Source organism: Erythrolamprus reginae, chromosome 2 (genome assembly GCF_031021105.1).
Source record: "Erythrolamprus reginae isolate rEryReg1 chromosome 2, rEryReg1.hap1, whole genome shotgun sequence".
Taxonomy (NCBI): Eukaryota; Metazoa; Chordata; class Lepidosauria; order Squamata; family Dipsadidae; genus Erythrolamprus; species Erythrolamprus reginae.
This window is the reverse complement of record NC_091951.1, coordinates 52,043,036-52,071,026: the sequence shown is the minus strand read 5'-3', so window position 1 is coordinate 52,071,026 and position 27,991 is coordinate 52,043,036. Positions and strand designations below refer to the sequence as shown.

The window sequence follows — 27,991 nt, the reverse complement described above, 5'->3', positions numbered from 1 at the left end:
CAACATATCAGTTTATAAGAGATAGTTTCAACTAAGTTTTTACAGCCTGACATGAATTGAAAACTATCCTCCAAAAAGCAACAGAGTAAGATAAAACTGATCTATGTCTTTCAGGTTCATAGCTGTATTTTACTTGAATTTAAAATTGGCTCTCCCAAAGTTATTAGACTACAATCTCTATAATCCTTGACTAAAATAATTGGACTAATGGGAAATGTATGTAAAGTATTTGACAATTTTTATATGTACTGCTCAAAAAAATAAAGGGAGCACTTAAACAACACAATATACAGTAAATCCAAGTCAATCAAACTTCTGTGAAATCAAACTGTCCACTTAGGAAGCAACACTGATTTGCAATCAATTTCACATGTTGTCAGCACATTCAACTTTGTACAGAATAAAGTATTCAATGAGGATATTTCATTCATTCAGATCTAGGATGTGTTCTTTGAGTGTTCCCTTTATTTTTTTGAGCAGTGTATTATTAAAATGTAACAAAACTCAGACATAATCTTGCTTTCTTTAATTTGCTTATTTTTGATGTTGGGCCCACTCAGAAAACCAATACAGTAATTTATAATGCCTAATATAAATTCCTTGTTCAACAGTGTCAAATCTGAAAAAAAAGATGTTGATGTTTTCTTTTTCATTCACTTGTAATTTCAATTATTGTACTCATTCCACTCAGCCATTAAATGTTCTTAACTTCCCAAGCCTTGTCAAATTGTAAAGACAAACAATTAGATTTTCTCCTATGCGCATTCCATTGTTCTTGGTTTTCTGACCCTTTCTGCTTCGTTGTACTGTACACTGTAGAGCAGTGTTTCCCAACCTTGGCAACTTGAAGATATTTGGACTTCAACTCCCAGAATTCTCCATTCACTGGCTGGGGAATTCTGGGAGTTGAAGTCCAAATATCTTCAAGTTGCCAAGGTTGGGAAACACTGCTGTAGAGTGAATCTTGCAATCACAAAAATCTTCGCACTCAGTAGCAACTTCCCAAATGGGCATTTGTTTTTGAACCAACGTAGTGTAATGACATTGCTCACTTTTTTCATTTTTGTATTCCTGACTGTGAAGCGGCGGACAGTGTAGCAGGCATGTACTTTTGTGCTCTTCAGTGTGACAATGATATGGCCATATTCCTCACTGTTTTCAGTTGGCCAATATTGGTCGCATTTTCTCTGAGGAAAGAAGAACAACATAAAATGTCAAAAGTCTGTGTGATGCCAGAGGACATTGAATTAAGGAGGATTCAGTCGGAGATCTGGCTGAATAAAAGAACTCTATTTCTTTCTCTTTTTTTAAAGTTGTTCTGGAAAAACTGCTGCTTATGTTTTTAAAACTCTTTGTTAAGAATTGTACTTTTATGGATCGGTTATTACATGTAACAATTGTTAGGACATTATTTGTGAAATATTGTTTGTAATACAGTAATCGCTCACTACTTCGCGGTTCATCTTTCGCGGTTTCGCTACTTCACGGGCTTTCTTAAATTCATTGAAAATTTTAAATCCATTAAAAATTCATAAAATTCTTCTACAGTACTACTGTACTCTATTAAAGAAATTGGTAGGCTATCACATGCAGTTCCAGCTGAGAAACATTATAGAATGACTGTTTAATGCAAAGGGTGGGTTTTAAAAATCCAAATACTTGTTAAATACATAAAAAAATATCTTTCCTCTACTTCATGGAAATTTGTTTTCCACGGGTGGTCTTGGAATGCATCCCCTGCGAAAAACGAGGGATCGCTGTATACAGTAGATGAACCAAGGTGGTGCAGTGGATAGAGTGCAGTACTGCAGGCCACTAAAGCTGACTGCTAGATCTGCAGGTCAGCGGTTCAAATCTCATCACCGGCTCAAGGTTGACTCAGCCTTCCATCCTTCCGAGGTGGGTAAAATGAGGACCCAGACTGTGCGGGCAATATGCTGGCTCTGTTAAAAAGTGCTATTGCTAACATGTTGTAAGCCACCCTAAGTCTAAGGAGAAGGGCGGCATTTTAAAAAAAATCGAATAAATAAATAAATAAATAAAATAAATTATCTGATATACTTTTACACAAATTCATCTGTCCTGCTATAATTTAATTTTTGGTTAATGTATTATATTTGTACATAATTTGTCATTTGCCTGACTTTTATTTCTGCTAGTTGCACGTTGTTTTCCAATGCTACTATGAATTGTGATATAATTTTTATGGAAGGATATAAAATATATAAAAATGAAGACAAGGTCTTTAATTGAACTGGAATGTGCCAGCTTCAAACTTAGTTCTCTAGATTTTATCTTTCACAAAAATATTGGAAATATTTTTTTTTTAATTCTTTTTCTAGCAGCAACCCATGTTAGCTAGTGAACTTTCTTTTTTGTCTCATTGTTCTTTTAAGACAGAAGTCCTCAACACCCAGGCTGGGGCCTACTACTGGACTGCAGCCAGTTTGGAAATGGTCATGCAAGTGGCGGGTGAGTTTTGTGTGTGTATGCAGTTCCATTTGCACGACTGGCAGACACTCATGCTTGTTTGCACAGTTCTATATGTGTGAGTGGCAGATGTGCGTGTTTGCCTGTGTAGCTCCAGGGAGTTGCATGCGCGAGTACACACGCCTAATGCTTGCATGGAACCCTCTCCTGCCCTGCCCCCTGCTGGTCTGCTTAGGAACTCCTAGCAAATGGTATTGGCTATATTAATTAAATACTGTATTATGAAGGAAATAAATGTCATGTCTGTTATAGGTTACTCATGAGCAGAAATGAGATCTGCTTCATATAGTAATTTGTTATTAAGTTTATGTTACAACGAAACCGATGCAACTCCTTAACAAAACTGAAAAAAGAACACATGTCACAGAATTTTCTCAGAACCGAGAAAAATATTATAGTAATAAATGCAGGCTATTCCGCTTACTCTTCCTTTTTCCACAAGGTTTGTAATCATGATGATAATTCCAGTGTTTTGCTCCCAAATCATTCTCCAAAAATCTTCAAATGTTGACTTTAAAGGGCCCTGGGTGGCAATGTAGGCTTTCGCTTTGTTGTAACCCTTCAAAGGAAACCACAATAGTATGTAAGATAAAAGTATCTGTGATAGCTATCATATTAATAATGTATATCTCTCCGGAGCAGAGCACTTTTCTACTGAACATTTTGAGGAGTTGGGAGTTAAAATTGAAAAATGAAAAGTTCTGCATGCATTAAGAGTTTCTGTTTCTTCTGAGGGACAAGATTTCTCAAGAGAGCGGAGGAAGTAACAAAACAACTTACATCAACATAATTGGCATTAATGTAGTCGCTGTGCTTTGAATCTTTTCCTGGTAAAGGTCTTAGTTTCACTCGACTATGATCATCTGTAGAAAAGAACAAGGAAAATACACATTTAAGAAACTAAGCCTGATACATTTTTCTTTTTTCGTAGATGATTGACTACGGAAAGATTTGCCTCTCATGTCAGTAAATATTACAGAGGAATTGTATTGATCTAAAAATAGGTTGTTCAGCAAATAGGAAGTGTTTTCTCAGTTGGTGATCAAAGTGTTTTGACTGTTTTCTTGGAACAACTGATAATAACAAAATTATTAATCTATTTGGGGTGCAATGGAACGTCAAAGACAATCAGGTAGCTAATTCGATGAGATCCAATTAAGCTTCTGTTAACATAAGTCACAGAAAGGGGAAACTTCAGTTATGGAAAGTTGGAAATTTTCAGAGACAGACATGAAAAAAGACTACTTTTATGAAACTGCATCAGAAATTTGGCAATGCTATCATTTAAAATTGATATTGATTTCAAATCATGGCAGGAAAAATGAATATGACCCTCGAGATAAATCTGTATGTTTTTAATGTCAAAAGATTGTCATTATCTATCTCAGAAAACAGGTCTGAAAGAAGCATATTATCCATTTGTTGAAATGTTATTATTTTATTTTGTTGTAAGTATACTGATAGAAAGACAGTTTGGTGCAATGATTAAAACACCAACCTAAAAACTGGGAGACTACAGCTGTAGCCTTATGCATGAAGCCAGCTGAGTGACATTGGGCTGGTCACTCTCTTTTAGCCCTAGGAAAGATGCAATGTCCAACAACTTTCAAAAATCTTACCAAGAAAACTGCAAGTACTATTTCAGGTCAGCATCAAGACTCAATACTGACTTGATCGTAGAAAAAACAAGTATACTGATACATTGGGGCATCATTATAAGATGCACAGTTATTGTTGTTATTTATGACTTCTCTGAAGACCATTATTACTCACATGCTAATATGTTGATGTATCTGTTTTTGTGCTTGTTGTCGGGGTGATTGGAATGCTCAGCGGTGATGTTCATGTCGGATGTACAACGCTGCACTTCCTGTTAAGAAAACAAATTGAAAGGGCAGATAAGTGCCAAACATTTTGCAAACAGCTCATTCAGAACACATTGAAATGCTGGGAGATAATTGATTTTTCCCCATGAGTATCCTTTCAGCAAAATACAATGTGAACATATTCCAGCAAGTTACATGAAAAATATTTTCTATTTCTAAGTATTTGATGAAATCTACAGTGATTAAAATTCAGTCTAGTGCGAACTCCCGGGAATAGTTCCAACTAAGTGGAACGGCTTGCCTCCAGAAGTTGTGAGTGCTCCAACACAAGAAATTTTAAAGAAGATGTTGGATAACCATTTTTTCTGAAGTAGTGTAAGGTGTACTGTCCAAGCAGGGGATTGGACTAGAAGACCTCCAAGGTCCCTTCTAATTTGTTGTTGTTGTTGTTGTTGTTGTTATTATTATTATTATTACTCTCATAACAACACCCAGAAAGGGGTTCATTGTAACAATAGGGCTTTTTTTGTGGCTAATCTGTTGTACAGGACCAATAGGAAACAGTACAAAACACTATCAAATAAAACGATGGATTGAACCAGATTTGTATCTCAGAAAATATATATACTTTAGATAAAATATAATGGCTATTACATAGGGCTAAAAAAAGATTAAATGTCTGCGTAGAAAATACATATATATAGTACAATAATAAGTAGTAGCAATGAAAAATTAAAATGGAGAACAAAGGAAAAATAAATCTACTTTATACTAATATATGACACACGATACCAATCCATATTGTTTAATTTTTACAATCCATTCTTGTTTTCACTATAACTACTGTATATGCTATTTCATACACCACTTTTGGTTCTTTTACCTTTCACTTTCTGAGAATCTCCTACTACACTTTGTCTTTCCTCATTCTCTCAACTCTGATAATTAAATTCTCATTTATTCTCCCTATATGGGCAAATTACTGCAGTGAACATCTTTTGTATTTGTGTCTTTCATTTTTATTAAATCCACATTTATTTTGTACCCAATCATTTTGATTCTTGCATTTGTCTTATTACCTCTGGTTCTTTTGTCCCTGTTTATATAACCCATAAAACCCATTCTCTTGTACAGTAACACACAATTCTTATGTAATCAATTTCATAGAACAAATATACAATCTTTTACACAGCTGTTTTTGTTTCTTTTGATTGATATTCATTACTTGCAACAGAATACATATTACCCACTTGCTTTCTACTACATGAGCATATCTTGAACTTTCTGCAGCAATTTTATATGTCTGTAGGAAATGTTTTATCAAGTTGTCGGAATCAACTGCAAACTAACTCACTGAATTTTCTCTATCAAACCTACTTTTATTACAGTTGAGATTTATTGTTCTGCATGTATTCTGAGTCCCATGGGATTGGGCGGCATAACAGTCCAACAAACAAACAAACAAACAAACAAACAAATAAACATACAAACAAACAAACAAACATTTGCTACAAATAATTCAGATTTCATCTACATTGCATATTAAAGTACACATGTGTATGTTTTTACTACCTATCATCCATCCATCATCCATCCATCGGCAGTTCTCTCTCCTCCCTCCCTCTTAATCTATCTAATAATCTATCATTTACTTCTTCATATTTATAACACCTATCTAATATCTTCTCACAAGTGTTTATAAACTTGTTCATAGACTCCTTGTTTTATTCCCTGCCCAGTGTTGATCACTAAGCATTCTATTATCTTTTCTTTTGTTAAGATCCACACTAACAAAACTTGTTGCAGTCTAGTGATTCTCTAGAGGCTTAGGAGCCATGGTTAAGAGTCTTCCTTTAGTGGAGGGCAATTTTAGAATTCCTTTCTTGATAATAACCCAGGTATCTGTCACAAATGAACTACACCTCACGGTGTAGTAGAACTATACAGTGTGGCCCAACTATTTAGTGTCCATGAAACACAAGAGACTTGGTGATTTTTAAAGAGGATATTTCCTTTGACAAAACAGTATTGTCTTCCATTCTATTATAAGATTTCTTGCCCAATGTTACAAAGGTGATGAAGAAAGCTTGTTATTTGTAAATACACAGATATCAGTACTCATTGTGCATTCACACAGTTATACAACTTTCTCACGAGAGGCAGTGCTTTCATAAAAATCATATAATTGGAAGGAGCCATTTTGGTTTCTGAATCCAATTACTTGCTCAGAATCAAAATCTAAATTAATCAGTTTAAGCAGATAGCTGATCTTTTCTTGAATACATAAAAAATAGGGGAGCCCATAACCCGGCTAATTAGTTCCCCTATTATAATGCTGCCACTGTTAGGAATTTGCTTTATTTCATTCAATTGTCATTTGCTTTCCTATAATTTAAATCTAATATTCTGTAACCTGGAATCTCTTTCTCCGTGATGCGCTTTGCAGAACATATGTCTCAGTCATCTTTTCTCAAGTTTCAAATACATAATTTCTTCAATCTTTGCTTTCACAGCATTTTGCTTTTAGTCCTAGTAATAATTAATTAGCCGAAGTTTGTGCAGGAATAAGATGACAAGAAAAGATTTCATTAGTGACATTGCCTTGATGACATATTCAAAGAAGGCTTACACAACATCTTAAAATTTTTGGACAAAGTGTGAAAGGGGACTCAGGGATCCTCAGCTGTGAGGTCACAACAGAAATATGCTTAAGATTGCAGACTAGGCAAGTTGGGACTTTGAAATGGCCAAAGTCCCACTAATTCCATCCAAAGAGAGAGGAAGGGTTTATTTATCCACCTGCCTGTCTTGTGTCCATCATTTTCCATCCTGTATCTACCAAGTGCTTTATTTTATGTTCAGATGCAATGGGTCCCTTTCTTTTGATTGACATTGTGTGGAGTAGGCATCTGTGTATTGTGAAAATTTGTTGCTATGTTTAATGTTGTTTTAATTTTGTTAAATAATACCTGTAGTTGCTACCAATATATTTTTTTTCTTTCCGCATATCCTGAAATAATCTGTTCCCATCAAATGTGTGAATGCTGATTCCCTTATCCCTTGTGGAGTAGGATTGGCCTCAGACACAGACTAAGTGTAATTTATTATTTTTTTTAATTTTTTATTTTGTCCAATACACAATGAGGGTTTTAGTGGGGATATATCTATATACACATAGTAAAATACATGATGAAGGTTATAGAGGAGATACTCATAGTAAAATATATCTAAGAAATAATAGAAAAGAAGATATAGTAATAGAACATATAAATGAAAGAATAGAAGAAGAGATATAGGAATAGAAGAAAGGTATAGGAGATATAGGAGAGCAATAGGACAGGGGACGGAAGGCACTCTAGTACACTTGTACTCGCCCCTTACTGACCTCTTAGGAATCTGGATAGGTCAACCATAGATAATCTAAGGGTAAAGTGTTGGGGGTTTGGGGATGACACTATGGAGTCTGGTAATGAGTTCCACGCTTCGACAACTCGGTTACTGAAGTCATATTTTTTACATTCAAGTTTGGAGCGGTTAATTTTAAGTTTAAATCTGTTGTGTGCTCTTGTGTTGTTGTGGTTGAAGCTGAAGTAGTCGCCAACAGGCAGGACGTTGCAGCATATGATCTTGTGGGCAATACTTAGATCTTGTTTAAGGCATCTTAGTTCTAAACTTTCTAGGCCCAGGATTGAAAGTCTAGTCTCATAGGGTAATCCTATGATTTAAACTGGAAATGGGAAGCAAATAAACCTAATAATAACATTTTAAAAAATTATATGAATCTGTATATCTAGGAGAGGAATGTGGCATGCATATGCCTATTGTTAGCAAAAGAAGTGTGTTTGTTAACAAATAGGACCACTCACACGAATACCTATGTGTATGAGAGCTATTGGTTTGATAGGTTATGCTGAGTTATATTCCAGTGTTACATCTGTGGAGTATTATCAGGGCCATCTGGTACCCTCTTTCCCCTCCAGGTTACAAAGATGCCTACAGATATCTTAATCTTTATAAGTACCAAAATTTTCAAAATAAGGGAAGTCATTAGTACAGCACAGCTGCTGCAATGAAAAATCAGAGCTAATTGCCAGAAGGAATTACCAAGAGAAATGTTAATACCATCCACCTTATAATGGCGTTCAGGATTATATAGAAATGTCACAAAGGATTGCCTTGCAAGTCGGAACTCACTGCTGCCCCTCAAGTGCAAAGAATTCATCTGTCTTCACTCTTTCTAACCCAATGGAACACAGGAAAGAAATTATGGCTGCAGGATTAGGATTCTGTTCACCTATCTCTTTGCCCATCAGCAGGATGACACCTATGACCAAGTTTGGTTATGTGATCAAAAGACAACTAAAGACACACGGAGTTTAAAAACTGGCCAGATTGGGCAGGGGCTGTGGAAGAAAAAAAGATACAGAAACATTTATATAGGAGAGAAAGTTGGGCATTAACTTGGAATACTGTCAAGTTATCTGTTTAAAATTCCCTGGAGTGTATGGAGTATACAAAAGTGGTCCGACACGATACAAAGCAAAAGCAGAAAGATGTTTAGACTTGGATGCAACATATTATTTTGTTACACTTAAGAAAATACAGATGTCTCAATGACTACTTCGGGTAAAGGAGTTGAAAAGAGTTCCAGACGCTATGATGGGGGTGATTTCCTTTTCCTGCCATTCTTTCTAAAGCAACAGAATGTTGGAAGGCAATTCTGAAAGGGGCTTAGAACATTGAACGCCTACCAATATAACTCTCCTAAAACTGAACAGAATTGGATTAAATTTGGTGTGGGAGGCAATCCTGGCAAAATAAAGATTGTGGATGAGATCAAATTAGGGCCTGTAATGAAAGATTCCTTAATGCATTTTTACGGACAATGCACTTTTGCAGTAATTCGGAATATTGATAGCCCCTCCAATCTAGTTCTCTATCTTTTGTCATATGCCCCCTTCCTTTCCTTTCCTTTCCTGTTACGTCCTTAGCGGAATGAAGGACTGCACTCATGGGTAACGACTCTTTTATTTCAACAAGTAACGGTTTCAGAATTCAGCAAAAGACAACATGGCCGTGCCCGGCAGCTATATATATGCCGGGCTGGCAACCAATCACATCCTAGCATTTTCCTGCCCAAGGACTATGGGGCGGGTACAATGCCTAACTGTCCTCTGGACACAACATTTCCTTTCCTTTCCTTTCCTCACTTTAGATTGAGAAGATAGGGAAGAGAATTTTAATTAGGGCTGGAGAGAAGAGAATACAGATATTACATCCTATATATTTTGTATAAGTCATTTGCAGTGTACATCTTTGGCCATGGACAATGTCGTGAATATTTGAATAATAGTAAAGTATTTAATTATATAGAGAGGCTACATTTATGATGCATTAAAAAGGCCCTGTTTCTAGAGTGACTAAAACAGACATTTATTTATAACTCCTCTTTCTGTCTCTCCCCTATGATTGTAAAATCCATATAAGTTGGTTCTACTTTTATTTTGTTAAATGAGAAAAAGAGAAAAGGGAATAGTATTTTATTCTCAACACTTCCATCTTTAATAATCCAATTAAACTCAATAATAGAAAATACAGAAAATACAGAAGCAATTACTTCTACTTAAATGAAAGAACTGCTTCCACAATTCAATTTTTACTCTTCACCATGAATTCCTATGTCACATTTTATATTGAAAAAAGGAATAAACCACAAAAGCGGCATGTAATTTGTAATTGTCTTTATTATTTATGTAGAACAATGTCAGTGTGCACAACATTTTACACAACAAAATAAATAACTCTGTTTATGATTTTCAAGTTCCTTTTGGTTGATCTACTATAGGTATAAAAGTAGTTGTTTTATTATAAGGCAGCCTATAGAAGCAATTTGATTCAGACCACTGAGGATGTAAAATTCCTTTAAAATATAACTCAATCAACTTGGGTACATTAAATATATGCCATGGAACCACTGCAATGTTATATAATGCTCAGAAAAATTACCAGTATCTATATTTTTCTGCAAGGCCGTTCCAAGGTCAGGAACTTTAATTAACCTTTCTAACGCTTAGAGGTAATGGCTCTCTTAATTCAGCTGAGGTCTCAGCTGGCCCATATTGGGCTAATAGAGTAGGTGGCCTGGGAATAAATATCGGATACTAGAATGAAGGAAGAACCCGATGATGATGGATTTTCACAAGGAATGACCGATTTTACAGAAAATACTTAGAAGATCATAAACTGGAAAAAAAATCTAAAGGACTTTTCAAATCTAAAAATGTGTACTTTATTATTCAACCTTTCAACAAAACATTCTGGTAGAAATGTTTAAGATTGGACAAATCTAAATTTTAGGCATGCTCATCTAGACATCTATTTTTTTACAGTATGCTACAGCTATGATCAGACTATTTTGGTCAAATGTGTTTAGCTGGGTCTGACTAATGAGAAACCAGGGTCATATTCCATTATTTAATTTACGAGCAGCTTTGTGTTATCTCATATTAAGAGGATAATATGGGAATTGATATGGAAGAAGTATGCATCACTGAAATATTCCTTATGAAAAGAATGGAGGCATGTCATATATTTGTCTGTGACCTTTGGTTTGATATCCATTCAAATTGGCACCCTATTTATTATATTTCACTATCAAATCCCAGATAGATTTGGTACAACTAGGACTGAAATACAGCCAAACACAATGCGATAATTAAAATCTAAATAGACGGATGAAAAACAACAAAAATAAACAGCTGACAATTAAAGTCAATCTTCAAAGGGCAACTTGAATAAAAAATGGCAGTGGGGGAAAGGCTAGGCCATTTTAGATGCTTTTGTTATAATCACACTGGGTTTATATTGGTGCTGGAGCACAGAGGCAGTAGTCCCTCATGCGAGACTGCTCATTTATTCTTGTTTAGTTTATTCAAATGAGTAAAAATAAATAAAGGCAATAAATTGGGAAATTACTGGTAGAAAGTTATAGATTGGTAACAATTGGAAAAATGTTCATTTCCAGGACATACACGTTTATTAAATTTTGAGTTGTGGTTTAGTTTACACACCTGGAAATGTGTGAATTATTCAAACAATTCACATTGGGACTCTGATTTTTTGTATTTGGAATGCTGTTCTGCAGGCAATAATCGTGCTTTGGCAAAGAAGAAATTCAACTCATGCTTATTGGCAGTCATGGACCAGAATATAAATAATGAGATATATCTTATCAAACCCATCAGTGTAACACTGATAAGGTCTCTGTTGTATCAGAGCAAAGCTCAATTGTCAACATTTCTTTTTCTGACAGCACTTAAACAGATGTGAGAAATGAACAGCAGATTATTTCCCAGTACACAATTTTCAAAGAAGCTTACCACTATAGAGGAAACAAAGACCCATCAGTCTGTTTTTTGACTCACTGAGGAATAGCTAGTATATCAACAAAATTGAGATAACAGAGAAGTATGAAAATATAAGGAAGCTATATTTTAAATTTTTAGTTTTGGGGGAAGAAAAAAGCATCTTCCTCAGAAAAAAATCCCCTTTTGATAGCACATATTTTAAATAGAAGGAAAGTTGCCAACGTAACTGAATTCGAAGAGAAAGGACATCAAAATTGATAGAAGAAAGTACGGAAGCTAGAAAGCAGTTCCTCATCAAAAGGTGGGATTTATATTTACAGTAGGATGACATTATTGTCATCAAGTCCTTTTATTCTCTTACTCACTTTGTCAGGAGCAATTATTGAATGTATACAAACCTGGAGGTTCAAATTATAGCAAAATCTCAATTTAATGGAGTGGGCATGGCTGTTATTCCCGACTGTCTGTTAAATTGAAAAGTACGTCATCAAGTCACTTAATCACTACGGATTTGCATAATATCGTAATATCATTACAGATTTGCATAATATCATGATGGAAACACTACAGGATTATCATCTGCAACATTCACAGTCTGTGGCAGTGATATTCCATTCGATAGAGGTTTCTCTGTGGTGAAGAACTAGAGACTCAGTGAAACAAGAAAATACAAAAGAAAGCGAGTAGATTGTCAGATTGGTTGCCAACTAATAATGCTGACAAAAGAATCCTTTTATTAATTTTACTGATTATAAAGTTTATAAAGAGTCACTGTATGCTCTACTCTCTTGAAATTAATTTCTTAGAAGAGATTTGCAGTTCCCCCACATCTCGAAGGGACTGAAAAGAAGGCTTAAAATCGTAGGATCCCATTAGACTATTTAGTACAATTTTCTATTTAATGCAGTAACCATTTGTGATAGATGGTCGCCCGGTCTTTACTCAAAGGGTTCCACTGCTGGTTCACTGTTTAATCTTTCTTATAATTAGAAGTCAGCACTCAGCTTTCCATGTTCCTCAGGGTTTCTTGATGGACAACTTGTCATTTATCTAAAACACTTGATATCTCATCAATGTTTCATGAAAAAAAACATTTTCAGCCACACGGAAAGGATAACAGCCGCCCCGAGTCTTCAGAGAGGGGTGGCATACAAATCTAATAAATAACAACAACAACAACATCAGGAATGGAACATTTTAAAATGTATCTGCAGGAAAAATATCACATAGAAATTTACTACTACAAGATATGATTATTTTCAGTATGAGCATATTGTTGAAAAATAGTGTAGAATATAGCAACATAAACTACAGAAGTATGCAGTTGGCTTTTTCACAGGGATGCAATTTAATTCTTCTACACATTCCTTGCAAGTTTATTATTACGATAGGCCTTGGGCTTGAAATTTCAATTATAAAATGCACTAACTTTCCCTTCAGTGGAAATTTGCAATTCAAAAATCCAGCCAGGCAAACAATCAAATGCACGCATTGGTCAATAAACATACTGAACAATATTTCAGTATTAGGTATTTTCCATTGTCCAAAGCACACAATGACTATCTTCCTTTTCGTTAATGGCAGCAATTTCAGACACAGCTGAAGCAAAGTTTCCAGATGTGCAGCTGATTATTTTGAATAATTAAATGGTGTCACGACCAGCTGTGATGAATTGGACTGGGGCCTCAATTCATAAATAATTGAGGAGACGGGACTGCATTTGATCAGCCCTATCAACTCCTGCTCTCCCGAGGATAAATGTTTGTCTTGAATACCATCAACGTTGTTAAACACCTCAATGTTCCTGTTCAGTCATCCAGCCAAGAGTCAATTTGACTAAATCACTTTTAACACCTTGCACAGCCGCAGTCCTCATACATACAAAATGATCATGAATGACACAATAGGATTTCCCCCCTATTATTTGGGGGGTTGGTGTGTAAATTATGAGACAGAGCAACCAATACTTAAGTGGATAAGCAAAAATCTTCAGGAATATGCCTGAAAGGACCAAGTTGAAGAAAATGCTCACTGCCTTATTTTGTGCACCGAAATGCTCCTTATTAAACCAACTATTTTGTTAACAGTCGTGCATGTGTAAATGTAAGCTGCCTTTTATGATTTAATCATGGCCCTTTTAACACCTGATTATTAAAATATGTTGAGCCCTCAAACCATATTTCTCCCTCTGGTCCTGAGAGAGATGACACAACAGCTGCATGCTATTTTTGGCTGTGAGAACTCAAAAGATCCCTCCTTCTTGACAGCTATTTCAAAGCCCAATTGTGCTGAAAGGAACACAGAGTATTCCGAATGGTTAATACTGGCTTTTGGGGAAACTGTTTTTGCTGATTAGAGCCTGAGTCTGTCACTGTCATTAAGCACGAAGCTGTGTTTATCTAAGCCACATGATTTTATAAACCCAGGGAGCACATGGAGTCAGATGAACACACAGCTGCAATAAGCACCTGTGTTTCAAAGCCATAAATGTCTTCAACATGCATGGCCTTGGATTTGATTGCTGATGGTCAATCCCATATCACAATTATCACATTACTGGTTTTAAACTATTCCAGGTTTTGAATTTCCTTGAGTGAGATGCTTTTTCAACTTTTTCAACTTTCAAACATTGTAGTTTAATACACGTTATCAGACAGGATTGATCGACTGATCATTCCTTCCTTCCTTCCTTCCTTCCTTCCATTTATATAGGTTTTATGGCAGCTCCAGCACTAGTTGTATGATGTCATACCAGCACAGATGCCACACTGACATTTATTTCTCTGAATCTCACAATCTCTTGAAAATTCCTTCAAAAGAAAATGCCCTCAGCAAGATGATTCTGCTTCCATCACAGTCAAAGCCTTTTCTTCTTTGGCTGTCCTTCGAGAGGCAAATGTTGTAGGATGCAGGCTCCCTTAGCTTAGACTTAATTTTAGAATAACTTTGTCACTTTGAATGTACACCAATCAGCATACCTGAATGTAGCTGCCATATAATGTTAGGATAGGATTCGATATCTGGACTTCTAACAACAAATGCCTTATACACTCCGATTCCATCAGCCAGGAATAGGACTGCACGAAGGTCACAAAGTGAGTCTGCATTTCTGGTGAACTCTGCTTGAGGAAGTGACTGGCCATAAAGCGATTCATGGCAGCCTCCCTTGAATAACAAGAATGTGTCAGCAGGATGAGAACTGTGTGATAAAAGGGCACATATTTACATTTCCTGGGATAAACAGGACGAAGGCAGCAATAAAAGACCTTGCTTTGAGGTAAACAGGAGATAGCCATTCTAACAACAAAGGTCCCAGGAAATTGGCCATGAGAGACATTTGTTCAGTAGAAACTAGTTACGTGCCATATGTAGATAGGAAGGGCTCGGAAGTTGTGTCATATCTTAGAGTTATGTTATTGGATGTTTGTATACCAATTGACATATACGTATAACCTTACCCGATTTGCATATTCCCCCCAATAAAAGGAAGTGCATGGCCCAAAACTGTGTCATTTAACCCAGAGAGAAATGTGTCCAAGTTTTTTTCTAGGATTCGCGTTTGTGAGTGACCCCACGCGTCTGGGTCGCCCTAAGTCCCTCTGAAGACCTCGATCCCCTCAGGGACTTTGCGGTGTCGCACATGAAGATGAAATTTTGTTGCATACAGCTCTCAAAGGGTTTCCACCTCCAATATATACCATATCAACATTGACAAAATAAATAAATAAAAACAATGCACATACACATATATATCATATGACAACAGAGAAATAATAGTCTAGTTCGGATTTACATGGCGAGAAGAACGAATCTTGCAAGTTTACCAGAGAGATGGCATAGGGAAAAAAAATCTGCTACGGAATCTGGTAGTCTTGCTAGAAATACTTCAAAACCTCCTCCCAGAAATAAAAACAGACCATGATGTGGGTGGGTGTCTAACAATGCTTTGAGTTCTAAACACGCAGCGCTTATAAGAAGGATTTTACATGACAGGAAGCCAGCTTCCTATAATCTTCTTGGCTGTCCTTACTACTCTCTGTATGGACTTTCTGAGGCACTGCAGCCATCAAACCAAACAGTGATACTGTCAGATCTATAATCTGTGAATCTGCCATTCTTCAGGGGAAAGTGGGGGACCCTAGCCTGCATTATTTACTTTCTTGCTTTCTTCCTTTTCTACCCTATATCCTGTTCTGTTGGGCTCTCTGGTAGACTCCTCCCGAAAATTCACAGGTACAAATTTCAAACACACAGACGTTTGAAAATTCAAAACCATGTTCTTTATAATGAAAATTCACTTAAACTAAGTCCTCTTTTTGTATAGCAAAGAGCACTCCTCTCCAAACAAACTGGTAATTGGTACAAGTCCCTTATCAGTTCTGTGATACTTAGCTTGCAGCTGTGAGGCAATTCACAGTCCTTCTTTCACAAAGTGAAACACACTTTGCTCTGGTTTAGTTTCAAAGCGGGGGAAAATCAGCACACAAAAGGTCAAGCAAAGCAGGCACGAAACACAATGATCAGATAATCCTCCGCAATGGCCAAACTCACAGGCTACTATTTATAGCAGCCTCACTAATTACCACAGCCCCACCCAACCACAGGTGGCCTCATTTTCTTTGATAATAATCTCTCAGTTGTTGTTGCCTATGCATCGCTCTCCGCATGTATGGCTGTATCATTAACTCTTGTTCTGAATCCAAGGAGGAGCTAGATATTGATCTCCTTCTGAGCTGTCTGCCACACTCTCCTCCTCCCTGTCACTCATGTCTTCTTGGTCAGAGGAGCCTTCATCAGCAGATTCCACCGGGGGCAAAACAGGCCTGCAGCATGTGGATGTCTCCCCCACATCCACAGTCCTTGGGGCAGGAGCTGGGCCAGAGCTAACCACAACATATCCTGTATGCTATTGATTTACAGTATAACCTTTTTGCCTGGTGCCTAGGTGACCTGCGATTTTCGCGCCTTTTGGGGAATGTAAGGGAGGAAAGGCCATGTGGGTTGCCTGAAAGCTGACAAGATGATCCTGAGAAAATTCCCTTATCACATTCTCAGAGTGGCCAGTACAATAACATCTTCACACCTGCAGATTGGTTGAATCTACATCGGACTGTTGGGAGGGGCTCCTAATTCCTTTTATTCTACTTGTATTTCCTGAGGGATCTCAGAGTCTGCTTTTATTTAGTCCTGCCATCAACCGTGTTCAATAAAAGGTTCCTTTCGAAATGCCATGTTTCAAGAGTCTTTACTTTCTTGAATAAGGGGGAGAGGACGGATGTGGTTTGTTAAAACGCTCTCCATTGGTTTGTTAAACACTCTCAATTGTGCCTCTGTAAAAGATGGTTTGGATGTTTCACTGAAGATGATGTGTGGAGAGACCACTCCAGATTGTTACTTATCTACACTCCCAGATATTTAACATATTATTGACAATCTCTACAGCTTCATTATTGATATTGAGTGGAGTATGGCTTGTGTGTCTGTTGCTCACTTGATGTCTCCACTGATAGTATGCTGCTTTTTCTAGGCTTCAGAATTACCAGTAAAGGAGAATATCTGTAGATCAGGGTTGAAATGAGGGGGATCTTTGGTGCTCTCTGAGCTTGGTTGTTTTCTTTCAGATGTTTCATTGCCCAAACTGGGTAACATCATCAGTGCATCAGTGATGATATTACCTAGTTTGAATAATGAAACCTTTGTAAGAAAACAACCAAGCTCAGACACCATCAAAGACTCCTTCAGTGTGTCCATTTCCCAACCAGAAAATATACTGGCAGGACAGTTACAATCTTAAATCCCCTTACCTGGAAGTAAAGTCACTGCAGTCAATGGAATTAATTTCAGAGTAGACATTTTGGACATCCAAAAAATCATAACCAATCGTTTAAATACCAAAAAGGAGATTTTTCTGTTCTAAAAGTTTCTAATACATACCTCAAAATCTTCTGAAAACCCATGCTGGTTGTTGGCATACAATTCGCCGATATGCTTCACAAACTGTTTGACAGGAATAGCTTCCATGTCATCTGCAAAATGAAAAAAATAAAATAGATTCAGTTCCACTGTTTATTTCCCCCCCAACAAGCTTGATGCTTCCTCTGCATACTACTTGCCAATAATATGTTTATAAATATGATTTAATATGCATTCTCAAGTGAAATCAGCTCAATATATTATTCAGATTGCCTTACCATTTCCTTTAGCTCGGGAGTAAGGAAGCCACAGCCTTTCCAAAATTGTTGGGCTGTAACCTGGAATGCTCTACCTGACTCTATGGTTTCATTCCCAAACCCCCAAAATTTTAACCTTAGACTATCTACTATTGACGTCACCCCATTCCTAAGAGGTCTGTAAGGAGCGTGCATAAGCACACCAGCATGCCTACCATCCTTGTCTTAATGTTCCCTTTTATTCATATCCATTTCATATATTCAAATCAGGTTTATACCTATATATGTTATCTAATACATGCTTGACAAATAAATAAATAAAAACAAATTAAACTTACAGCTACCAACGTTTTTCATCTAGGGTAGTGATGGCGAACCTATGGCACAGGTGCCACAAGTGGCACACGGAGCCATATCTGCAGGTACGCGGGCTGTTGTCCTAGCTCAGCTCCAACCTGCATGTGTGTGCTGCCCAGCTGATATTTGGCTCACACAGAGGCTATGGGAGGGCATTTTTGGCTTCCAGAGAGCCTCTGGGTGGATGGGAGAGAGTGTTTTTACCCTCCCCTGGCTCCAGGGAAGCCTTTGGAGCCTGGGGAGGGCGAAACACAAGCCTACTTGGCCCACCAGAAGTTGAGAAACAGGACATTTCTGGCCTCCAAAGAGCCTCTGGGGGGCGGAAGAAGCTGTTTTTACCCTCCCACAGGCATTGGATTATAAGTGTTGCCACTCGCACATGCGTGATAGTGCGTGCCCACTCTTTCAGCACCAGAGGAAAAAAAGGTTCACCATCACTGATCTAGGGTCATGCCTGCATGGTCTGCTGGGAGTTGCAGTTGAACAGCATTTATCGCCCAGAGCAGTCTGGGTGATATCTCTGCCAGTGACCGGCCGTGGGAGCTAGAGGGGCCCCCTGCAGAGTGCGTCGCCTGCCGGGTCGAGAGCTGTGGGAACAGTGCTGTTGCTTCCTCCTGTTCTTGGATCTCTTCCTCCCTATCCGGTTCTGGTGGGGAAGCAAGGAGGAGGGCGGAGGTTGCAGCTCTGCCGGACTACGGCTTTTAACATCAGAAAATTAGGAGTTATAATCCAAGTTAGGAAAAATGCTCTAATTGTTCGGGGAGGCGAAGTTACTGCCTCTGAAGACCCCCGATTCTACAATCTTCCATAGCATTCGGAGCTGTTTTGTCCTGGAACGTGGAACACCGGCAGGAAGATCAGCTGGGATGAGGAAGATGGCGGACGCCATCTTAGGGGTTCAGGTGGGCTTGTTTCTCATGTACCTGCCTCCCAGCTGCGTGTCAACAGCCCTGCCTGTGCTACTTGAGGAGGTAGCTGGGCTGGCGGTGGGGTTCCCCAGACTTATTGTCTTGGGGGACTTTAACCTACCGTTGCTCAGTGAAATCTCTGGGCTAGCACAGGAGTTCATGGCCACCATGACAGCCATGGACCTGACTCAAGTAGTACAGGGTCTGACTCACGAGGTGGGGCACGCATGGTATTCCTCTCTGAGCAATTGAGCAATGGTCTGAGACTAAGGGGCTTAGAAGTGTTGCCTTTGTCATGGTCAGACCATTTCCTACTGTGGCTTGACTTCCTGGCTCCAATCCTTCCCTGCAGGGAGGTGGAACCAACTAGGTGGTTCCGCCCCAGATGCCTGATGGACCCAAAGGGGTTTCAGAAGGCGCTTGGGGTTATTCCAGATACACTCATCCACAGTTCGGCAGAGTCTCTTGCTGAGGCCTGGAACAAGGCTGCAACGGAGGCTCTTGACCAGATTGCGCCGTTGCAACCTCTCCGTGGCGCTAGACCCCATAGAGCTCCATGGTTCAACGAGGAGTTCCGGGAGTTGAAGCTCCAGAAGAGACGTCTAGAGAAGCGATGGAGGAAGAGTAAGTCCGAATCGGATCAAACACTTGTAAGAGCTCATATTAAGACTTGCAAAGTGGCGCTCAAGGCAGCAAGATGCGCGTATCATGCCGCCTTGATTGCATCAGCGTAATCCCGCCCGGCCATTCTGTTTAGGGTGACCCGCTCCCTTCTTAACACTTTGCGGTGTCTCATATAATCTTCATTGTTCCATATTCTTCTTCATTATATTCTATGCACCCATATTTTTTCTCTCCACACACTATAAAATATTTTAGTTTCATTCTTACTTTTTGCAGTAATTATTCTCTTATTTGCATTTTTCTCCTGTATTAACTCTTTCACTTCATCATTGCACAAAGCATCTTTTTTCATATTTCCATTAGCGTAACCTCATAGGCTTGTAGGGCATTTGGAAAGATGATTTATTCCAAGCATTTTCCTTACGTCCACTTTCCATTCATTAATCTGGATAGATTAATCTATCTTTCTATTTATTGCTACAAAGGCCTTATTTTCTTTCTTTCCCCAATTCTATCTTCTCCCAAATCCATTCTTGAGTCTATAAAAACTAATCTGTTCCAAATTTAGAATCTCTTGCATTTTTAGATCCCTTATTAATTACTTTTCCATCATAAAGAGTGAAACTCAAATTATGGATAATCAATTATGTTTGGGGATTAATCAATTTACCATTTTTAGACTATGAATTTGAAACACTTCTTTTTCCTTTTAATCAAATGCCAAAAATTAATCATTCTCTTTAATTTTTGGTTTTCCAAATAATTTCTTCTGGGCTTTTTCTTTTTCCACCCACTCATTCATGTCAAATAACAGAATACAGTAGTCCCTCACCTATCGCTGGTGTTACGTTCCAGACCTGGCCGCGATAGGTGAAATCCGTGATGGGGAATTTATCGACTGATACTTATTTAAGTATTTATATTGTAATTGTCTGGTAAGTTTTCATTGTTTTAAGTGTTTATAAACCCTTCCCACACAGTATTTATTTTAGATACAGTATTTAAATACAGTATTTACAATTTTAGATATTTTTTTTTAAAACCTGCCAATCGAGTTCGGCGGGCTGTTTAAATCTGCCGATCGACTTCCTCAGAAACCCGCGATGAAGTGAAGCCGCAGTAGGTGAAGCGCGGTATAGCGAGAGACTACTGTATCTGTTTTCTTCCAGGTCATTTTTATGCCAATTGTTGCATAATGTTTCTCAAAATTCAGCCCTGCTTCTTGATCAGTATTTACAGGATCATCTTAGTCCTTCCTTCCTTCCTTCCTTCCTTCCTTCCTTCCTTCCTTCCTTCCTTCCTTGCTTCCCTCCCTCCCTCCCTCCCCACTCACTCACTCATTTCTTTTCTGACTTCATAAATTGACAGAATAAGTAACTTTCACAACATCTCCATCTAAAATGCATTTATTAGGACAGCACTAATATGGGAAAACATGCCTTCCTAATAATAGCAAGGGTTTTATGTAAAAGAGGACTTAATAGGTTTTAATGATCTGTATTTCAGTGCAACAAAATAGTAACCGCAGTTAATCACGTGCTATGTCGTCTCTATATTAACTAATATAGAAACATAGAAACATAGAAGACTGACGGCAGAAAAAGACCTCATGATCCATCTAGTCTGCCCTTATACTATTTCCTGTATTTTATCTTACAATGGATATATGTTTATCCCAGGCAAGTTTAAATTCAGTTACTGTTGATTTACCAACCACGTCTGCTGGAAGTTTGTTCCAAGGATCTACTACTCTTTCAGTAAAATAATATTTTTTCATGTTGCCTTTGATCATTCCCCCAACTAACTTCAGATTGTGTCCCCTTGTTCTTGTGTTCACTTCATATTTGACACAGTGCTTGGAAAATTAACAGCCTTTCCAAATTTACATTACAGCTACTTCTGTACATTATGGAATTTATAACATTTGAGCTTTCTCAAAGCTATTCCCCCCCTCTTGTCTGATCTGACTACGGAACTGCCATCTTTGTTGAGTAGGTGCATTGCAATGTTTCATGAGTATGCTAACTCATAAATCCACTCTGACATTTTGAAACATACAAGAATAAGTCTATCTTCATGAACTAGATGTTTGGCTATGTTTTGAGGGGGCTTGCCGAGTTCAAGGAGACATATTAGTCATGCTTGAAATTATATGTTATGAATTTTAATGGACATTTCTATCAGGTTTTTTTGCCTTTTTCACTGAACAGGTGCCTGTCTAATCCGTTTCTTTGCCTGTTAGCCTGAAATTATCTAACAAAGTCTTTCTTTAATTCTTTTTTAGCCAGGAACATCTGCAAGCGGAGTCAAAAGAATCACAAAACTGTGAAATAGAAGCCATGCCCCCTTTTAAAATAATTATTAATCATACTATTCCATTTAACCACCTTCCCTGAGGACACCCCTATTTACAACTAAATAGAAGGCTGGAAATACATTATTGTAACAGGTCAGAACTTTGTATGTGTTTGCTGACCAATTTGATAATCCATTGAAAACTGATCAGAATGCAATCAAATTGGATATAGAGAAGAGTTGAAAAATTCAGCTGGAAAATGGTCCAAATACTGCAGAGAAAAATGATCCGGAATAACATTCCAATTTCAAATGCAGTTGGACAATTTCTTGCAATGCCCCTTCCCTTTTAAAAAATCTAATCACATGATTTCTGCTGTGAACCGCCCTGAGTCCCAGGAGAAGGGCGGCATAGAAATCAAATAAATAAAAGGCATATAAACATATAGAATTTTATTATATAGTTTATGTAATGTATTTGGAGGTTTTTTCTATCTTAGATATACAGAACCTCTAGGAATTATGTGATAAGTTGATATTGGATCAATTAGTTTAATGGAGAAATGAAAGTTTGAATTAAGATTTGCATAAAAGAGAGTTCAACACTGTTTATACTGATGTAATGTAATCTTTCAGTGTAAGGTGGGAAAAGCGATTGTTATTTAGAGGTTTTTGAATTGATAATGTTGTATAAGCTCTATGGAATGTTTTTTTAAGGGAAGAGAGACCAGAGCCTCCACTGAATGATTAACAGAAAAAGAAAAAAATTATATATGTTTCATTATAAGCATGGTTTTACTGTTTGTAATTATGTTTTGTTTTTATTTTATGTTGGAGAAAAATAAAAAATTATACCGGAAATCAATCAATCAATCAAACAAACAAACAAGCAAATAAATACCCCCCCCCCCCCCCGATATACATTGTGAGGTCTTAGTGCATGAGTGTCTATGTATACATGTATCCAGGGTCTGCTAGTAAAGGGCCTGAAAACAATAGCAACAGCAATAACACTTAGACTTATATACTGCTTCATAGGGCCGCCATCAGGAATTTTGGGGCCCCATACAGCCTAAGTGTCTGCGCCCCCCCGCCATTTTAAAACTACTGCCCCCCAAATCTCGTGCCATGCCACCATGGCCACACACCCTGGGCAATCCCTCTCCCGGCCGTCTGAGGTCAAGCACAGCCCTGATGTGGCCCTCAATGAAATTGAGTTTCACACCCCTGGCCTAGAGGCTAAATCCTATGACCAAAGGCTAAGAGAACAAGTATGTTTAGCTCAACAAATAGAAAACTGAGGGGGAATATAATAGTAGTTTTCCAATCCTTAAAGGGCTGCCACAGAGCAGATGGTATCTATTTATTCTCCATGCCACCTGAAGGTAGTACAAGAAGCAATAGGCGGAACCTCACCAAGAAGAAATGCAATCTGGAAATAAGGAAAAACTTGGGACTGGGCAGCATAGAAAGAAAGAAAGAAAGAAAGAAAGAAAGAAAGAAAGAAAGAAAATAAATAAATAAATAAATAAATCCCTTCTTTTTTATTAAAAGAATTTAATAATTTTAAAAAAACCAAAATCCATTACTATTAAAACTAAAACAACCAGCAAAACTATTAATAAAAACAGTGAGGGTTGGTTTTTTTCCTCTGTTATTATTTAAGTGCTTTTACCATATGCTTTAAATCAAGAGTCACTTCTCTCTCTGTTTCTCTCTCTTTCCTGTCATTCTTTGCCTCAATCATTTTCTCATTTCTCTTTTTTCTCCCCTTTTTCTATCATTTCTCTCTCTCTCTTCCTTCCACTCTCATCTCTTTCTTTCTTTCTCTCTCTCTTTATCTTGCTTTCTTCCTCTCTCTCACTCTCTTCCTTCCTCTCTCATCTCTTTCTCTCTCTCTCTCTCTCTCATTCTCTCTCTTGCTTTCTTCCTCTCTCTCACTCTCTTCCTTCTTCTCTCATCTCTTTCTTTCTTTCTTTCTCTCTCTTGCTTTCTTCCTCTCTCTCACTCTCTTCCTTCCTCTCTCATCTCTTTCTTTCTCTCTCTTTCTCTCTCTTGCTTTGTTTCCTCTTTCTCACTCTCTTCCTTCCTCTCTCATCTCTCTCTCTCTCTTTCTTTCTCTCTCTCTCTCTCTCTTTCTCTATCTCTCCCCCGCTTGCTCTCTCTCTCTTTTTCTCACGTTCCTTCTCTTGTTTTCTCTCTCTCTCTCTCTTGCTTTCTCTCTCTCACTCTTTCTCTTTTGTTTTCTTTCTCTCACTCTTTCTCTCTCTCATTCTCTCTCTCTTGCTATCTCTTTCTCTCCCCCCTCTTTCTCTCGCTCTCCCTCTCTCTCTCTTGCTCTGTCGCTCTCACTCTCTCTCGTTCTCTGGTGGCTGGCGAAAGCAATTTTCAATGTCGGGCGTGCGGGTCGGCACACGCTCTCCCCATCCCCCTGCCAGCTGAAGGTTTTTCTTACTTTGAATGTTCCGGGCGGGCTGGCAGGGGGGTGGGGAGAGCGTGCGACAGCCCGTGCGCCCGACATTGAAAATCACCTTCGCCGACCCCCGCTGTGAGAACGCCTGCCCCGCCTCTCTTGCAGTGGAGGAGAAAGAGAGGCAGATTGGGCGGGCGGGGGGCAGAGGCAAGTAGCCAGGGGCGCGAGGGGACTAGATGTGCGGGGGTGGGGGCGGCCGCAGCTTCATGCGCACCCTTGGAAAAGGGTGCGCAGGGGGCGTTTTGGGTGCGCTGTCACAGGCGTGCGCAGCCTACAGCGAACGGTGCTGGGCACAATGACTGCTGCGGGTGCCAGGGGGCCGGCACACGGTGGCGGGCCAAAACCGCCCCCCCATTTTTCAATTTGGCCAGGCCCCTGATACCAGTACCAGTAGTACCAGCCTATCGGCGGCCCTGCCGCTTCATACTGCTTTATAGCACCCTCTAAGCCCTTGATGGCATGCAGAACCATATCAGAGGGTACACAAGGCGTTGCCCTATGTCAGCTCCAGCACACATGTGGGTGCTAGCCAGCCAGTGATAGGCTACCAAAATTTTTACTACCAGACTGTGGGCGTGACTTATGCATTTTGTTTCAACATCTTTCAGTGCAAGTTCGGTGCTCTGGGGTGGGGCTCCAAATTTTGCTAGCAGAACTGCATTCCCGTAGGAGCCCATCACTGTAGCCAGCTGATTTTCGGCCTTGGAAAAAGTTGTTTGGCCCCCCAGAGGTTTCCCAATGGGCAAACCGGAAGTTTGGAAAAATGAACTTCCAGTTTGCCCGTTGTGCTCTGGGGCTTTACACACTCTGGGGCTTTAGGAAGCTTCCCTGAAGACTCCAGAGTGCCAAAAACAGCACAACGGCCAAAACGGAAATCTGTTTTCTGAACTTCCAGTTTGCCCATTGGGACTTTTTTCACTGAATGATTGTGTGTATGCGCAGGGGCAGCACGTGGGATGCACATGCATGGGAAAGGAGAGAATGGGTTTAGGCACGTGCACACATGCTAGAACATGTACACACCCCAATTGGCACGTGAACCAAAAAAGGTTCACCATCATTGCTCTAAGCAATTTACAAAGTCTGCATATTTTCCCCAACAATCTTGGTCTTCATTTTACTGACTTTGGAAGGATAGAAGGCTCAATCATCCTTGAGCCAGTAGGGATTGAAACCCTGGCAATCAGCAGAATTAGCCTGAAATACTGCATTCTAACCACTGCACCACCATACACTGGTGCTTCCTTTACTTCTATTCTTAGCATCATTACTACAACTTGATTACTTCTGTGTTTTTACGTCTTTGAAGTTTAGGATTATTCATCTATACTTTTCTTTTGCGATCTTGCCCATTTCCTGTGTGCGGCACCTTGGATTTCAGATCTTCAGTCATTATGACTAAAAATGTCTTTTTAGCTATACAGTGATACCTTGTCTTACAAACTTAATTGGTTCCAGGACGAGGTTCTTAAGGTGAAAAGTTTGTAAGATGAAACAATGTTTCCCACAGGAATCAATGGAAAAGCAATTAATGCGTGCAAGCCCAAAACTCACCCCTTTTGACAGCCGAAGCACCCATTTTTGCGCTGCTGGGATTCCCCTGAGGCTCCCCTCCATGGGAAACCCCACCTCCAGACTTCCGTTGCCAGCAAAGTGCTCATTTTTGCGATGCTGGGATTCCCCTGCAGCATCACAAAAACATGGAAGTCTGGAGGTGGTGTTTCCCATGGAGGGGAGCCTCAGGGAAATCCCAGCAGCGCAAAAACGGGTGCTTCGCTGGCAACGGAAGTCTGGAGGCGGGACATCCCAGCGGCGGTGGTGGGTTTGTAAGGTGAAAATAGTTTGTAAGAAGAGGCAAAAAAATCTTAAACCCCGGGTTTGTATCTCGAAAAGTTTGTATGACGAGGCGTTTGTAAGACGAGGTATCACTGTAATGGCTTCTGTTGTTCTCCTCCACATTTTATCCTCATTGGAACTGTTTTCAACTTCTTTTTAAAACTTCCATCTTTAGTATCACCCATCTACTCACACATCTTGAGTTCTTTTCTTGCTATTTCATTCTACCAGCATATCTGATGCATCATTGCTCTGAGTTTATAAAATTTGCTGTTTTGAAGCATCTAACATAGAACAGAATATTTGTAGATCAGGACTGAACTGTGGAGTCCTTAGTGGTCTCTGAGCTTGATTGATTTTATGCAAACATTTCATTACCAAATTAGGTAACATCTTCAGTGCTAGAAGGGGAGTGGGGGTTGTTCCCTTTGTATACTAGCAACTTGCCTTATCAGTGTTGGTGGGAGTGTTCCTGGTAGTTTCTTGATTAGGTTATAGTTTACTGTTTGACCATTTATCTGAGTTGATAACAGACAAATCAGCCATCAACAGGCATATAAAGATAAACAACAGCTACATACCATTCAAAAAAGATAATCACAAGCCAAAAAGGAAACAAAAAGACCAAGATATGTTATCAGCAGTTAACACCCAGATGAACAGAAATTAAGACCAAGATTAACACAATACCAACAATTAAAAAGTAAATAATATTCCAATCAAGATATTGTATTATATTTGCATTGTTGTAAGCTGCCCTGAGTCCCACCGGATTGAGCGGCATAGAAGTCAAATAAAAAAGAAAGAAAGAAGGAAAGAAAAAAAGAAAGAAAAATAGACAATCAAGGATATCTAAAGTTTGAGAACTCCACATTCCAAAAGTCATCTCTTTGACAGATTTTTTTGTTTGTGTATGTGTGTATAGCTTCTCAAATAAAATATTTAGTAAATTTAAAGGGAATTGTTGCACGGAGGTTATTTAACTAACAGCTACTTTAAAATCTTCCACTGTGTCAGTAAAAATGTGGTTCATAAATCATATCTGTTTTATTCTTCTGGAGAAATGAAGGACACCCTATCACATGTAATCAACAAACCTAATAATTACTCACTTTATATTTTATTCGGGCAAATTGTTTCTTCCCAGGGATTCATTAGTGTCATAATCAAGTCCTACCATAAAAATCCAAATGCTGAAACAAATAGTGTTCATAAATATATAAGAATCAGATCTATTTTGGTATTTTCCTCAATACTGTACTAATAAATCTTCCATTGTGTCATAATGTAAACTATAAAATTAGCTTTGATTGTCTTACTAAATATTAGCTCGCATCATCCATGCTTAGTACTGTGTTTCTGCCATTTAACAATCAAACAGTTCGACAAATTTGAGGAACAAATAAAGGCCTTTCTCCCTTATATCTGAATGGACAGCTTACTATGTCCTGATGTTGAGCTGATGTACCTACTCCAGGGGGCTCAAATATTGTGCTACCCATATCTCTTCAACTTCTTCTTCAACTTAGGAGGAAGCCCTGTGATATGAGGCTACTAAGCTGTGCAGCTTGGAGTAAAATCTTTTTATTAGATCACTATAATGGACTGAAAGCTCTTTGGCTAAGTGTGGGATGCAATAAGAACT

The 27,991-nt window shown here is 38.6% G+C and overlaps 1 protein-coding gene across 3 annotated transcripts in view; it reads right to left on the bottom strand.

Moving 5' to 3' along the window:
• Window positions 1–27,991, bottom strand: part of PTPRG (protein tyrosine phosphatase receptor type G) — a 922,721-nt gene that overhangs the window by 26,538 nt on the left and 868,192 nt on the right. For all 3 annotated transcript variants that reach the window (XM_070738149.1, XM_070738150.1, XM_070738152.1), the window contains exons 15-19: window positions 17,618–17,709; window positions 4,264–4,360; window positions 3,271–3,353; window positions 2,915–3,049; window positions 1,053–1,187 (exon numbers count right to left, since the gene is read on the bottom strand). In XM_070738149.1, the coding sequence (XP_070594250.1) occupies window positions 1,053–1,187; window positions 2,915–3,049; window positions 3,271–3,353; window positions 4,264–4,360; window positions 17,618–17,709 (542 nt within the window). The remainder of the gene's footprint in view (window positions 1–1,052; window positions 1,188–2,914; window positions 3,050–3,270; window positions 3,354–4,263; window positions 4,361–17,617; window positions 17,710–27,991) is intronic.